This window comes from Macrobrachium rosenbergii, chromosome 58, assembly GCF_040412425.1.
Source record: "Macrobrachium rosenbergii isolate ZJJX-2024 chromosome 58, ASM4041242v1, whole genome shotgun sequence".
Classification (NCBI taxonomy): domain Eukaryota; kingdom Metazoa; phylum Arthropoda; class Malacostraca; order Decapoda; family Palaemonidae; genus Macrobrachium; species Macrobrachium rosenbergii.
In genome coordinates this window covers 18,302,618-18,319,952 of record NC_089798.1, presented here as the reverse complement: position 1 = coordinate 18,319,952, position 17,335 = coordinate 18,302,618, and the positions used below count along the sequence as shown (strand labels likewise).

At 35.9% G+C, this 17,335-nt stretch overlaps 2 protein-coding genes across 7 annotated transcripts in view; one reads left to right on the top strand and one right to left on the bottom strand.

Moving 5' to 3' along the window:
• HSPBAP1 (HSPB1 associated protein 1) overlaps nt 1-3,741 on the bottom strand; it is a 287,128-nt gene extending 283,387 nt beyond the window's left edge. For 4 of the 6 annotated variants that reach the window (XM_067101818.1, XM_067101819.1, XM_067101823.1 and 1 more), the window contains exon 1: nt 3,515-3,658. The gene's annotated coding sequence lies outside the window, so the exon portion shown is untranslated. Of the gene's footprint in view, nt 1-3,492 lie in introns of all 6 variants that reach the window. The other 2 variants (XM_067101820.1, XM_067101822.1) reach the window with 2 other exon arrangements.
• Nucleotides 3,742-9,681: 5,940 nt separating this feature from the next.
• On the top strand, nt 9,682-10,739 carry LOC136837278 (axoneme-associated protein mst101(2)-like). The gene is made up of 2 exons (XM_067102016.1): nt 9,682-10,041; nt 10,173-10,739. Exons 1-2 carry the CDS (start codon nt 9,682-9,684, stop codon nt 10,737-10,739), a joined length of 927 nt encoding a protein of 308 aa, XP_066958117.1.
• Nucleotides 10,740-17,335: the final 6,596 nt, after the last annotated feature.

Here is a 17,335-nt window from a genome sequence, read left to right as displayed (position 1 = left end):
GAGGAGTGCAGAAAAATGTCCTCTTAATACGGCAGCTGTAGAAAAAGGGGTTATTATCGATCAATGAGTGAGGGGGTATTCCTCCACTAGCCCCCTGAATCACCAGTTAACTAACTTTTACTATTCCTCCACTAGCCCCCTGAATCACCAGTTAACTAACTTTTACTAAGTTTAAACCAATTCCAGCTAGAACTGAAGAATACTCCAATATAACAGATTCTGCTTTGTATTTCCTGCGGAAATACAAAGGTGGAACTGGGAAAAAGCCCACAGTTGCACCAAGAAGTAACAGTTAGATGTGTTGGACAGCAAGATTAAAGACAGGATAACAGGGATGATGGAAGTAAAGTAAAAGGCTAAAATTTGGATGAAGCTGTGGACTGAAGGGAAAGTACAAACACTCTTTAGTAATGCCTGCAGTGCACCACATGAGGTGCACTGACTGCACTACCCCCTATGGGGACTTGTGGGCATTGTACCTCTGAAGGAAAGAAGCAAATGTGTTCTGGTGGTGCCAAACACCTGCCTTCAGCACTGAAAAGTTCCTCCTGAACACTAAGAGCAGTAATACCCTTGACTTACAGAGCCCTTGCCAAGCTGCCAGTACAAACAGTCCTCAACAAGTCATGTCATGTACAGCTAATATTACAAAAAAAACTACCATCTGACACAAAAGCATCTGGCAATCATCACCTACAAAGTTTTGGACGCTGTGGATCAAGAAAGTCACCAACTCTTATCAGGGAATGATGGGTTCTTTGTCTCGGCCCCAAACTCAGGAAAGAACAAGAACAAGTGGGATTTCTGTCCCTCTGAGTCCTGCACTAGGGTAGAATGACTATGTACCTTGCCTACTCTCTTAACCAATGCAAAGACTAGCAGGAAGATAGTCTTCATTGTGACATCCTTATCCAAATTCTTTCTCAGAGCCTCTCTCTCTTGCAATGGACACTAGATAGTCTCCAGCTATGAAATGCAAGTAATTCCATAGACTGATGACACCTCAGATGTGGCTACTGAAGCTATGTGGGCCACAGGGGTAACCCTTAGGAGCCTCAACAAGATTTTGACATCACTCAACTTGAGACTATGCCCCTCACAATAAAGGCAGATTTCAATTACCCCTACTTTATCTAAGATTTTAGCAAAGCTGCTCCCTAAGCCTCTTTGTAGGTTAAGATTTTGTGAAAGCTTTGGTACACATAATGACTCTTGCCAATATGTAACATCCTGCAGAGTGCTCTTGAAGAAGGTGCAGAAGCATGTATGGTGGGTTTAGATTTTGTGCAGCCTCTGACCATGTCAATCATGAAGCACTTCTCTACAAACAAAGATTATTGGAAATTGGTAGATCCTTTCTTAATATCTGAAATGAATTTTTATAGGGAAAACCAAAAGGGTCCATGTATAGTAGCTTTAGCAATGTCATTTCAAGTGTTCCTCAAAATAGTGTTCTTCACCCTTTGGTATTTATTATCTATATGAAAGTGGCTTGTGGCAAGACCTGGAGAACAAACTGATTGCATATGCCAATGATGCTTCTCTTTTAGCTGTAGCTCCAGAACACTTTTGCCTTTGCATCCTATTTTACATTTAAATGCTAAGGTTTTAAATATCTTTTAAGATTCTAAGTGTAACTTGAGATAAGAAATCAACTTTTGAGAAGCCTTTGCTTAGTACATGTATTGCTTCCTCTGTTTCTCAAAAAGTTGGTATCTTGCGGAAATGTTTTTGAATGGTTGGTGATGAAAATATTATGTAAAATGCTTTAACTTTTCTTCCTTGTTTGGAGTACATTACTGTACTATGGAGCTGTCATGTCAATTTTATTTTGCCAACTCCTACTGGTGACTTGTTGCATATACATAGATCGAGTTCATTATGTTTGTTGCATAAAATGTACTTTAACAACAAACACCTGCACTCTTCTTTACCTGACCTCGCCATTTTTGCTCGCAACACTTTGCAAGGTGCTCCTGCAAGCAGGGCGTTATTTTTTAGTATTGGGTTTAACACAACTCAGTTTGGTATGAGCTTTATCTTGGCAACATCTAAAATGTAGAACAGTTTACCCAGTGCAGTTATGGAATCTTCTGGTCTCCACCTCTTTAAGTTAGAGCAAATTCATTCCAGCTTCCTGCTGACTTTTCCTGAATTCAGGTACAGTATTTTTTTTTTTATCTTTTATTACATAATTTATCCCATTCTATTATAATTTGTCTCTCTCTGCAGGCTGATTTCCCTTTGGAGCCCTCCTGGGTTTCTAGTCTATTTACTCTCTCCTGGAAGTTTTTGAAAGAAGACTTAAAAGACAGAGAGGAGCTACCAAATATCCTGAGACCTGGAGTGATCAACAAGCTTGAGCACTTTGGGGAAAGGCATATACAGTATGTCAAGGTTTTGCAAAGGGTGATGGAAAATGCCCTTTTTAAATCTCTTCTGCTATGTGGAGGACCAGCCAGCACATTCCTAACAGGGAGACTCAGGACACCGAGGAATACACTCCGTGCAGTGCCAAGGAAGAGACATATGCTCTTCTTGCCAACAAGGAGCCAGTATGCAAGGTTAGGCTGATATGAGTTTCTATATTTTACTTATATGACTTCGGTGCTCTAGCCTGGGCAGTTAGGATAGAGATTCTCTGCCTCTCCAAGGCAAAGTTAGAACCTGGCATCCCAAGTTAAGTTAAGACATATCCCTGTATTTCACTCTGACATTTTTGGTGCTATGGATCTAGTTAGGTGGGTGGTCCAAAGGGAAGGGAAGCCATCGTACAGAGAAGGACCCGGCACCCTTCGCATCCCTCTGACTGTCCTCTTCACAGTTTCAAGCTTCACAAAGTTTCTAGTGATTGCTACTGTTACCACACATGAAGTATATTAGGCTATGTTCCGATTTAGCCAATGCATGGAGCTGAAAACACTAGGCCTAACAAGAGTGGTTTGCACCCACATTCATGGTTTGGATGCACCCGACATGAAAACAAAAACACATAGGCCTATACTTCGTGCATCTGGCAACGAATTATGGTATGTATAACAACCTGCACCTTCCACATTAGTAAGGAAAGGGAGGCGTGGGGGGGAAGTTTTTATTTGATATAGGTGTGGGGTTCTGAAGCTCTCGACTCCCAGTGGAAAACGGAGTCCAATTAAAAACAAAAAAATACTTCGGATGACAGCGTAGCCCTCCCTCGCACGGAGTATTGTGGATACTCTCCCGTCTTAGCCTAGGCTAGATCCTTAAGCAAAATGAACAAGACAGCCTTGCACAGGGTAGCCTACCTTTCAGTCTGTACCACAGACTGGTAGGCTAGGCTCGGGCAACTCGTGCGGTGGGATAAACTCGAGACCTACCAGTACAGAAAGGAGGTTCATGGCCTAATTCATAGACATATAGGATAATATATTTGCGTCTCTAAACAGACAGGCAAAACTCATATTTCAGGACTCTACAGAATCACTTAATCATGATATAACATTTAATACGAACACCACAACTTATCGCTCTTCACCTCTTTGTTTTGGAAATCCCGAATCCACTGATTGTAATGCAGGCCAGCGATTGTGAAAAGGAAACAAAAGCACCTGGGGTCTAGGCTCACAGTCGCAGAAACTAGCCCTGCAGCTTAGCTGTCAGTTGAAAGGACAAAAAATGCGACGTACAATTATGAAAACTTTTCTCAAGTTGTTGAGGAGAGAAGAAATGAACTTATTAAGATGTCTAAGTACGAAAAGAAGTAAAAGTATAAATAAGACAGACTGGCAGATAAATTAGGAAATAAGAAAGCTACAATACAGTAACATACAAAGTTAACATTAACAAAAGATAAAAGACAAAAAGTGGTGCAGAAAAGGTGATGTTAAGAAATACAGAATACATTTGTTTTTTTAGTAAAATACAGATTATACAAATAATTTTAGGTGACGATCTATAATATTAAGGAACATTGTCACAGAAATTTGGATTCATAAAACAATTTAGAAATCTGAAATTGTTTTTGCTGATTATTCAAGTTTTGTCTTGTCTGCTGTAACATACGGTAATCTAAGCATAGGCCACAAACACGAATTGTTGTCTAATGAGTTTGATGATATAAGCTGAAAATGCAAGTTCTGGAGCTATAATGCAATATCAAATTCGGTTAGAAACGGAAGTTGTCTTCTTTTAAAGGAGTAAATAAGTTTACTCTGAAGGTTCATCAACTTCCTGGTTTTAAGCTGGTTAATCTTTAGACAATCTGCAAATTTTTAGAACTGATAAAAGATGTAGTTCACTTTACCTCGTGATGGCAAGTTGTAGCCATGACTTTAGCTATATCTTTAAAGATACAGAATGAGAAAGCAAGCTAGAGTTTAGATTTGTAATTGTAATGTAGAATTTTGCTCATTCCTCTTGTCAAAATATGTAGTCTACCACTTTAATCTGCATGCTCTAGGCAAATCTAGAGAGATGAAGTTACAAGCACAAAAATATGTATGCTTAGGATAAAAACTTCAATGTCTACTCAAGTAATATGAAAAGAAACTACCATAGAACCCATGCCTACTACTACTTCACATTCGAGGAGAGTTGCAGGCCCGTACCCAGTTTTTTTATGGGGGGAGTCGTTTTTCCCAAAACTGGACCTTTTCTTCTAATTTATATATGTCATTTCATATATAGGTATATACAAGGTGAAATACTTGAAAATGTTATTTTAGTTATATTAAGAAGAAAAACTGGGCATGCAGTCTATGTCCTTCTACCCGATTAGATGTTATTCAAAGTACTGACTTTGGTTAACAGAATTTTACTTACAATGTTGAAAGTTTGCACTGAAATTAAAAAAAAATATTTTTACAGTTTTATTGATTGATTCATTTAATATGTTAACAATAACAAATACTGTAAAATGCATATTACTTTATTTATTGTTATGTTATATACTTTGACTTAACAAAAGACAATAATTAATAAATATTCTAAAGAGCATATATGTGATGCAATAAAATTTTTTTAAAAAATTGGAAATAAAAAGGAGAAACTGCAATTACTATGTATAGTTATATATGAAAATTTTCAAAAGTACACTACAAATGAAAATAAAAAATGTATGCATACTTCAAATATTTGTACAAATGATAAACTACAAACACAAGTAGTATGTAGCAATGATGTAGGATGAAAGGAATTTCCTTTAATATGTTGGCTATATGATTACATAGTTTCTTAATGAAAGAAGAGTAACTAACACGTTCTTTTATGCACAAAACAACGAAACACTAAAGCTCATGTGAAAACAGGTGTGAGCTCTAGTCGACTTGGGTGAAGCTTAGAAAAAATATCCACAGCTTTATTCAAATCAATCGGCATGTTGTAATTATAAAAGAAGACTTGCCAAAAAAAAGGATTGTTATTTATTACTTTATAAGTACAGTTCAATGAAAAGGATAGGCACAGAATATACGGACTTCTAGCAATTTTTTGGGGGGAGGGTCGTTCGACCCCCTACTACCCCCCCCCCACGGTACAGGCCTGTGTTGTTAGTATAATTAATAGACTAAGGTACCGAAAAGATAATAATGCGCAAGCATGCTAAGTCAGAGATTAAATGAGCTGACTAATTGACAACGGACTATTGTTCTCAACTCTCAGTTCAAATTTACAACAGTAATTTATAGCTAAGAAGGAATTAAACAAGCATAGATCATTTTACAGTTAAGAATGTTACGAGAAATCATATTTTAGTATGAAGATGATGATGGTTAATTTCAGCATGAAATGCTAGTCCAATTTAGAACCAACGTCAAAAGGGACAAATGAATGTGATAGGGTCGACGTGTACTACAGATCACATGGGCGGCCGGAGGAGGACTTGATGTACCAGGAAGGATACACAGTGCCGCAGAGAGATTTGTATGTTCCAGCCTCTGCTAAGCCTAAAAGAAATGGATATCGTCATGACCCAGCCTTGACCCACTTTGATTCTCTCTTTGGAGAGTCAAACTGGTCAAGGTTATTGAATTTACAAGCAGACGAAGACGCATCCTTATCAAAATCGGAAAATTACTTGTTGAATCGATGCACATCACAAGAGATGAGCATAAGACTAATAAAAAAAAGGGGAATGGTTGGTTGAAACACCAAACAGAAACCAATCAAAAATTATCAGAACATTAAAAATATAGAGAACATAAATATAAACGTTACAAGACATGATACCATGAATATTGTACAAGGCACAGTAGTTGTGCCAAATCTAGACGATGGAATTATAGACAATGTTATTAGATTCATCAAAGAAAAGATACAACACGTTGAAAACTGCGAAATATATGAGGTACCAAACAGGAAAGACAAAAGTAAAGCAATCAAAATAGCAAAGACAAAGTTCAGTCGCCAAACCTTAACCTTGAAAATTAAAATACTGGGATTAAAAAGGGAACTAAGACCTTATGTTCCCAAGCCCACGCAGTGCAAGAACTGTTGCAAATATGGCCATATAGCCATTAAATGCAGAAATTTTCCCAGGTGTGCCTTTTGCAGTCCGCAGGAACATAAAATACGCTGGGACTGTGGCCAATCAAAATGCATAAATTGTGGCCTAGAAGATCATTCTCGATCTAAAGTATGTGCGTTCTATATCTGCAATGCTGAACTCAAATTACTACAAGAACAAACTGGAATGTCGATCAGGGAAGCAAAGTTAGAACTGAAAGTGAGGGGACTGAATGACCCAGCAAAGAAATTGAGGTATACAAATACTTCAAAATCAAACAATACCAGAGCTGAAATGAATGATAACAGAAATAAAGAAATACCACCAAAAAAAAAATACACGATGAAAAGACCTCTTCTAAGGAAATTTCAGACATCAATGACATTCTCACCGAGGACAACCGATTTACCTCTTTACCAGAAATAGATACGAATAATGACATAGAGGAAGACGAAAAAGAATTAAAATCACAAGAATGTGATAAAACAGATAACACAAGTCGGAAGAGGCAACGAGATAAGACCCCGCCTAATTCCACCGAACAAAGCTCTAAAGAGACAAATAACCCACCAAACTCACCGAGAGCTAAAGTTCAGTAGCAGAACACTAAATCAAACATTCCACCGTCTCCATAGTAACAATAATACCTCTAGGAGCAGAATCACAACATTCAGATGAAATGGAAAACCAAAATATACATAACTACAATGAAAGCAAAGAAAGTCACCAAAAATAAAACTGTAACTAAAGAAAGCCTAACTAATACCTTAAGAAATTTCATGAGGTATAGGAATATTGTAAAGAAAACAGAAACATCAAATCTCTTGAAAAAGGATGCATGTATATTGAACAATTAAAATATCACAGAGAAAAACATCAGTGTTGTAGATAATATTCTAAAGGAAATCAAAATGGAAAAATTAAATCAAGATATTAAAAATGTAACAGTTAACGAAAGTCATATTCAAACCACAACAAAAAATGAATCAAGACCTACAAAAATACAAACCTATAACAAATTTAAGAAAATATCAGCTTAAATGATTTAGAGTAATTTGACCACTCTCGTATTACACCATTCAATCATTATGTAATTCAATGGAATACAAATGGATTATTAACAAGAATGCGCTGAGGAGAAGTCCAACAACTTATAAGTGGATACGAACCAGTGATTATATTATATATATATATATATATATATATATATATATATATATATATATATATATATATATATATATATATATATATATATATATATATACAACACGTAGGAAAACTTGTTCCAAGTATAGGTAAAAATTTACTAGCCACAACAAAGGAAAATGAAAATAATTTAGGAACAGCAATATATGACCATAATAAAATAATATACGACACAGTAGATATAGATTACACTGAATTACAAATTTCAGCAATAACAGAGAAAATAGAAAACAATATGTTTGATATTATAAACTTATACAACCAGCCCAATAAAAAGTATGATTTAAACATATTACAGAAAATAAAAGAATTTAAGAATCCCACATTAATTATAGGAGATTTCAAAGCACATATTAGACCAGATGAAAATGGAGAAAAAATAGAAAACTTAATGAAAACCAATAATCTCTGTTTTCTGATTGACAACGAAGTAAATACATACTGTTCCAAAACCCATGGAACGTTTTCCTCAGTTGATGGTGCCCTTTAGCCCTTTTTTAAGTTCTTCACTGGATGGGTCGATATCGTACTCGCCTAGCACTCTCCTAGGCCCGCGTTCGATTCTCCGGTCAGCCAGTGAAGGATTAGAGGAATTTATTTCTGGTGATAGAAATTCATTTCTCGATATAATGTGGTTCGGATTCCACAATAAGCTGTAGGTCCCGCTGCTAGGTAACCAATTGGTTCTTAGCCACGTAAAATAAGTCTAATCCTTCGGGCCAGCCCTAGGAGAGCTGTTAATAATCAGCTCAGTGGTCTTGTTAAACTAAGGTATACTTAACTTAGCCATTTGTTCAACAAATATAGTTGACAAACTAGATGGGAATACATGTAATGGTGGAAATCCTTGTTTTGAATTAATGACAATACCCTTCGCAATTGGTGGACTGGAAAACCGAATTGGTTTTCATCTTATCAAGACATTATTGAATTAACCACTCGACATTGAGATTGTCCATGATCGAGTGTGCGTACGTAAGTGCGTAAGTTCAACTAAGTGCGTAGTCGCGTAAGCTAAAATCTCTCTGTTCAAGACGTGTACGACGACTTGAAAGGGGAAAGGAATGTAGCTCCCATTATTTTCATTTGAAATGCCATATTTCTCCCTTGTAAAAGGTATGCACTTATCTTTCTTAGTTTATATTGTGCATGTTGCCATAACACTTAATAGTGTTTTTATCTTGATATAACAGCAAATTACCAAGAGTTGTTATGGTAATGTTACGAAAGTTGCGCCGCGATGAGCTTGCATGTGGTTGCAGCAGTGCCACCAACCGTAGGCTAAACTGTGCGATATTCTTCCATAATTTTATGAATATGTCAATTCTTGAGTTAAATTCCACCTGTTATGCGTGTAAAGCCAGGCTAACTGTGTAATGTAACAGTTAAGTTAGGCATGAGCACAGTACAGCCTAGGTCAAGGACTGCATGCTGTTTGGCACAAAATTATTGTCTTAAATGAACTTTTCCTATTACAGAGAACCAGTGTAAGAACCACTATAAGAACCTGTTTAGGAACCAGTTCTAACAATTATGGAAGGAACATTAGGAATAAGTTGTTTACACCATGTATCCTCTTGCTAAGAAGCATTAAACAAACCGCGGAAGTCAGCGTTTCCCTCATCCGTAACTACAAAAATGAAGATTCGTTCTTCTACGACGTCAAGTACCAGTTCAAGCTAAGAGTAGTCCTGGGTTTATTAACCTAGGCCGGTGTATCATACTTGTATTAGCCTATGCCCAGGATTGAATTGTTATGTGTAGGCTAGTCTGAGTTAATTGTCCTAAAATGACAAGTAATAACAACAATATTATTAAACAATTATTACATACATGTGATGGCTCGTACTCAAGTGATCATTTTCCCACAATAATATCCCCATTAAGTAATAAACCAAAACCATACTCTCCACAATGTAACATGCAAAAAGCGGATTGGGAAATATTTAACGTGTATACCAGAAATATTCCTCCATATGCTTATTTGAAAAATGAGACATGAATTATTCTTTGCCTTCATTAAAGAGGCAGCAGACAAAGATATCATTAAAGAGGCAGCAGACAAAGATATCATTAAAGAGGCAGCAGACAAAGCTATCATTAAAGAGGCAGCAGACAAAGATATCATTAAAGAGGCAGCAGACAAAGATATCATTAAAGAGGCAGCAGACAAAGATATCATTAAAGAGGCAGCAGACAAAGATATCATTAAAGAGGCAGCAGACAAAGCTATCATTAAAGAGGCAGCAGACAAAGCTATCATCAAAGAGGCAGCAGACAAAGATATCATTAAAGAGGCAGCAGACAAAGCTATCATTAAAGAGGCAGCAGACAAAGATATCATTAAAGAGGCAAGACAAAGATATCATTAAAGAGGCAGCAGACAAAGATATCATTAAAGAGGCAGCAGATAAAGCTATCATTAAAGAGGCAGCAGACAAAGCTATCATTAAAGAGGCAGCAGACAAAGATATCATTAAAGAGGCAGCAGACAAAGATATCATTAAAGAAAGACAAAGATATCATTAAAGAGGCAGCAGACAAAGCTATCATTAAAGAGGCAGCAGACAAAGATATCATTAAAGAGGCAGCAGACAAAGATATCATTAAAGAGGCAGCAGACAAAGCTATCATTAAAGAGGCAGCAGACAAAGCTATCATCAAAGAGCAGCAGACAAAGATATCATTAAAGAGGCAGCAGACAAAGCTATCATTAAAGAGGCAGCAGACAAAGATATCATTAAAGAGGCAGCAGACAAAGATATCATTAAAGAGGCAGCAGACAAAGATATCATTAAAGAGGCAGCAGATAAAGCTATCATTAAAGAGGCAGCAGACAAAGCTATCATTAAAGAGGCAGCAGACAAAGATATCATTAAAGAGGCAGCAGACAAAGATATCATTGAAGAGGCAGCAGACAAAGATATTCCTCATTCAGAACCTCATAACAAAACACATAAAAGTCTCCCGGTGGTCAAATGATCTATCTGAATTAGTACGAGAAAAACACTCTCCAGCAAGAAGGTTAGATACTCAAAACAGAAGATAAAAGAAAAAAAAAATCAATCAAAACAATTCCTAGAAGAAAATATTTCAAAAATGACAATTATATTATTAGAAATAGATGCATTAATACCTTTATATAATAAAATATCGGCCAAATTTAGGAAGGAAGTCATAAAAGGTAAAATGATATCTTGGAGGTTCTATGTATCAGAAATAACAAGCGAAACATCCATTTAAAAAGTAGGGGAAAATTTTCGAAAAATAAATGAAACAAGCATTAGACCACACAGATAAGCTATATTAGATAATGGGAAACAGTTTTAGATCCCTTCGAAATTAGTAGCATACTTGGGGAAAGTTTTGCCAGAATAAGCAGTGACCAAAATTTGGACAAACATTTAAAAAAAAAATAAAGAATAAAGCAGAATCTACAATACCTAATTTTGAGACAAAGGAAGATATATATTATAATAAGAAATTCAGTATGGTTTGAAATGATCTCCCACCCAGTACCTTTTGGAAAATCATACTTATTAATTAAAACTGTAGAATCATTTATGGCTCCGAAACGTTTCCAGATGAATGGCGAAATGCAATAATAATTCCTATACCCAAGCCTGGGAAAGATCCTAGTAATATAATGTGAATAATTATAGACCAGTCTCTTTAACAAGTTGTCTATGCAAGTTGTTGGAGAAAATGATAAATGCACGACTTAGTGGCACATTCGTGAAAGTAAAATTTTGAGTCCTACTCAGTTTGGGTCACAACGTAATCGATCTTCATTAGATTCTTTATCTAATTTGGAAGACCACATGCGTAAAGGATTTGAAAGAAAGCAAATTACAGTAGCTGTCTTTTTTGACATTCAAAAGGCATACGGCACTACATGGAGGTATGCAATATTAAAATCATTACATAATAATAACATACGCGGCCATCTTCCTAATTTTATTAAAAACTTTGTGACTATCGCACTTTACAGGTGAGAGTAGATAATGTTTTTTTTTCAAAAACATTCCCACTAGAAAATGGAGTCCCACAACGAAGCGTCCTTAGTGGTATTCTGTTTACATTAACAATTAATGATATCAGTAACATGCTACCAGTTAGAATTACAGTAAAGGTAACCTGTATATGGATGATTGTGCCATATATTATACAACATCACAGATAAAGCATGCAGAACGAATGATCAATAAAACCATAATAAAAATAGACGAATGGGCCTCATCTGTAGGCTTCAGATATTCCATAGAAAAAACTCTAGCTGTCATGTTTTATAAAAATAAAAATTGGAAAAAAGGTAAAGAAATAGAATTGAAAATGAGAAACCATAATACAGTTTACCAAGTAGCCAAACTGCAGAATTTTTAGGATTGATATTTGATGCACACCTGAATTGGAAAGCCCATATAACTTACATAAAATGAAAATGCAAAAGGGCGTTAAATCTAATTAAAAAACTATCACACACAAATTGGGGAGCTGAAGACATACTCTTACTGTACTGTATAAAGCAACAGTATTATCAATCATTGATTACGTAAGTGAAATATATGGCTCAGTGTCAGAAGCAGCACTGAAAATATTAGATCCAATTCACAATGAAGGACTATGCAGGAGCATTTAGATCCTCACCAGCCTCCTCTGCACAAGTTGAATGTAGCGAACTGCCACTGTCCTTCCATAGAGAATTCATAACAATGAAAAGTACATTAAGAATAAAGACAAGTGATTCATCAACAAAAAATCTATTTGATCTAAGGGATATATTTATAAACAATCATTCACCGATTTTACCAATTAGAGCTAATAGATTGTTCGAGTCACTGAATATACCTTCAACTATCTTGCCTTCAACAATGAAGTTACCACCCTGCTGGACTTTGAATAAAGTAAAGACTTGCACACACTTAAAGTATTTATCAAAAAGTTCCTCATATACCCCAGAACACCATAGACAAAAAACCATAGATCATATAAGATGAAAAAGTTCACATTACGCAATATACACAGATGGGTCTAAATCACAACATGGAGTAGGATATGCTGCCACATCCCAGAACAAGACATATCAGTTCTCTTTACCTAATAATGCCTCGGTCTTCACAGCAGAGTTGTGTGCAATCGCAGTAGCCATCAAAATTATAAAGCAAATATCATTCAATAATTTTGTGATTTTTAGCGACTCAAGAAGCGCTATAGAAGCTGGTCAGAGTTACTAACCAAAAAATAATATTGTACAGCAAATTAAATAACATGGAGTGGCAATCTCCCTGCCAAGCGTATGACCTCGGGCGGCCATATTGAAAGTACCGATGCAGCATAACAGTGCTATAGTGTAGAGGCAAAACACTAGGGCAGCATATTGCTTTTTCCCTCTCGTTTAATCATTATACGACTGTGTTATTTTTTACATGTTAGTTAATCATTACTGTGCAATATATTTCGAAATATTGTTTTGAGGTCTGTTGTTGCTGAAGTAAAGAATTTCCCATTGCTTCTGTATATATTTCAAATTTTAGAAAGCGTCATGTAAATAAACCAACGAGAGAAAAAGCCAGCAAAGTCATTCTTTCTATTCTAAGGCTTTTGAACGATACTTAGAGACATATGGTTCGATGAAAACCTACATCAAGCTAAGATTTTTTACACAAAAAATACAACTGTTTTTCACTTCGAATAGAGTACAGTAATAGAAGTGGTTTTCCACGGTTTGGTTAAGTCATCCTGAAATTCTCTCACAGTAACATGTTTAAAAGACAAGACATAACCAGCAACCTATAGACATACTTACGACAAAGCAAGATTGTTTTTGTTCTACATTATATGGCATAAATAGGAGTAATGAAGTTGCAATTTCAAAACTGAAGTCACCATTTCATTTATGTGCCACATTAAGGTACTAAAAATAAAAGACATGTTGACAGAGAAAGTGTATCTACAGCAGCTAACAAGTCATTTATCTTACTAGACCAAGATAATGGGTAAATAAATTTCATTAAGCTTTGTTTACCTGTAAAATGTTATTCCATTTATCTCTTGAAGAATTCCTGTGCCATTTTGGCAATTACAAGCTCTGCATCAGTCTGCCTCCGGCAACCGCATGGCTAAGACGTGTTCTCATGACTGCCTAGTATCCGAGGAAAGTAGCCCGTGAGGTTTTTCAAAATCTTTCCTCGATTCTAGGTCTTCGGCATCGTTCTGGCCTCTTATTTCAGTGCCAGCATAGCTAGGCTTATGTGTCACCCTTCTTTGTGGCAAAACTTCAAGAAAGTAGTAAATAACATGATTCAAAATGAAGATTAAGATACAAGACAATAGTCCTAAACCGCATGACGAGCCAAGTAGACGGCTCAAGTTATGGCAGTGTATAGGCGCCATCCAGGCTAGAGTCCAAAGAGTAATCCACGCCAACACAGCATTTCTTGTCAATGTTCACGAAGATGACTCAGAAAAGATTCTTAATTCAGAGAACAGGACAGTTTTTGCAAATGAAGAGTTTGAGGTAATAGACCCCCCAGAATATAATTCCATGAAAACTATAGTAGCAAAATACCTAGACGCTACAACGGTAGAATACGGAGAAGACGACCTTAAAGACAGTATCGAGAGGAAAAACGAATGGGCTGCAGTGGATGAGGTGATAAAAATCCAAAACAATTCTCCCACCATGAAAATAAAGTTTGAAACACCGAAGATGGCAAAGAGAGCCATAGAAAGAGGATTATTTGTAGCCTACCAATACATTCCAAGTGAACACATTGAAGAGGATATATTTGTAAATTTGTCATTTTGCTACAGATGCTACTCTTATGAGCATCTGCTTAAGGAATGCCCTAAAGATAATAACTATAAAATATGCTCTGAATGTTCATCACATGATCATACATACAGAGAATGTAAAGAAAATACGAAAAAATGTGTTAACTGCAATCAACAACATAGAACTTTAGCAGCAAAATGCCCAGTGAGAAAGGCCCTAACAAAAAGAAAAATTCAAGAGATCAAAGCAAACAGAAATGCAACATCCACTACAAGCAACCGTACAAGTTACGCCAAAATGACAGCCACTAATACAGGAAATTGCCAGGCTAATGCAAATAACATCCAAAATAATATAAGTAGAATACAAGAAGAGACAAGAATCACGATAATAACAAATTTAGCAATAAAACTGGGGCTGCGCCAAGAAGGATTCTACCCTCAGTAATAAACAGCATATTAGCAGATAACAATTTACCTACAATACACTTCTCTAAAGAAACAATAAACATGATAGCAAGCACCATGGAAAGGAATAAAAGACAAGAAAACCATACAAGCAAAGCAGAAGATTTACAAGCAACTCAGGATATACAACAAGATATGCAAGACTGCACACAATATGAAGAAAACACAGCAGAGAGCTCAGAAGACGACTCATCAGAAGAAGACTTTACACTCGGAATTGAGCCCAGTTCGGACTCGAACTCACCAATCCATCCTCAGGACGCATGAGTAATTTGCAAGAAACGCAGCATCAATTAACAGAAGAAATACAAGCCTCACTACCAAGCTTCTCAGGTTTCTCCAACTCTCCCATCTTACAAAATCCACAGGGATCAACTTCAGCATCAAAAAGTACTACGCCAGTAGCCAATAACACCAGAAAACGGAAAAGTGAAAGAAAAGAACAAAATTACTAGACCACTGTAACTCGAATGGACCCAACTCTACGAAGAATTAAAATAATTCAGCACAACGTCAAATCCTGGAAAACAAAGAAATTTGAATTATACAATATATATAGAGAAGAAGACCTGACATAATATTAATCAATGAACATGGTATGAAACGAAATGAAACTCTGAAAATGTTTGGATATAATACATATACGCAAAACTTTGCTGATGAACCCTTTGCAGGAATTGCAATAGCAATCAAGAGTAATATTAGACATAAGATAATAGATGATTTCCAAGACGACTTTTTAGCAGTCCAAATTCAAACTAACAAAGGACGAATAGTGATCGCCACAGCTTATAAGCCGCCAAGAAGACATTATTTCCCACTTCCGGATGTCATGAAGTTAATGAACAGGAGAGAACCAACCTACCTCATTGCCGATCTAAATGCCAGACACCAAATATTTGGATATAGGCAATCTAATTACACAGGACAAGAAATAGTCAGATTAATAAATAAAAAATATATCATACACTTAGGACCTGATTTCGATACCTTTGTAGCAAATAACAGAAAAAGAAAGCCAGATATAATATTGGGAAATAATAAAATTCACCTCAATATTGCCGTTACAAGAGGACCAGCAACCTCCTCCGATCATATACCAATGGTAATTACACTGTCAACCAATCCAATAATGATTCCATCCTTAGAAATACCAAATATAAAAAGAGCAAGTTGGGAAAGCTTCAAAAATGAAATAGAAGAAAGAATAAGTAGACAACTAACAATAAATTCAAGTGAAATAGAAATAACAAAAGAAATAGTAGATGGCGAGCTTGAAGAATGGTACAAAAATATAGAGGAAGCAATAAAAAATCATATACCCATAACTAAATACACCACACTTCCACATCCTATTAGTAGTGATAAGTTGAAATTGATACAATGGCACTACAACAACATCCAAAACACAGTACCTATAACAGGGTGGAACAACATATTAATGAGAAGATATGTGTCATTACAAGAACAGTTAATACAAGAAAACTCAAGATTATATCATCAAAATTGGGAAGACCTAATAAAAAACACAGAAATACAGTACAATAACCCAAAACAATTTTGGAACTCCGTTGCAAGACTGATGGGAAGCAAAACTAATACTTCGCCATACATAAAGCATGGGAATGAGAAAATATATGATGACAAAGAGAAGGAAGTACTGCACAAGGCCTACTGGCAGGAAATATTCCAGATAACGCAGGAGGATAACCAAAATTTCGACAACCAACATGAGACAATAGTCAATGAATTCATTGAACAACATAGAAACAGAGCAAATCCGCATCATGCAGCTGATATTAGCAGACTCAATGAAGACTGCCCATTAACAAGGAAAATAGAGTTATGGGAAATCAAAATAATAATTAAAAATTTTAAACACAAAGCACCAGGAAAGAGTGGAATTAACAAGGTCATAATTCAAAATTTACCAGACATTGCACTCGAAAAATTAAGAGAAATATACAACTGGGCCCTCTCAATGGGATATTTTCCAATTATATTCAAGAATGCAATAATGATTTTGATACCCAAACCAGGAGAAGATACTAGTCAGGTAGAGAATTATAGACCAATATCATTACTAGAAGTACCGGGCAAAATATTTGAAAAAATAATTAACAACAGATTAGTGTTGTTCCTAGAAGGTAATCAGCTACACAATAATAATCAATATGGATTTAGAAAAGGAAGAGGGACCCAGATTGCAATAGCAACAATATATGAGAGTATTGCACTATCACAAAGAAGAAGGTACCTATGTAACCTAGTATGTAGAGATATAACAAAGGCATTTGACAAAGTATGGATACAAGGACTTCAATACAAAATATTACATCTCAACCTTCCAGACATTTTTGAGAAAATACTATGCAACTTCATCAAAGATCGAACAGCAGCAAT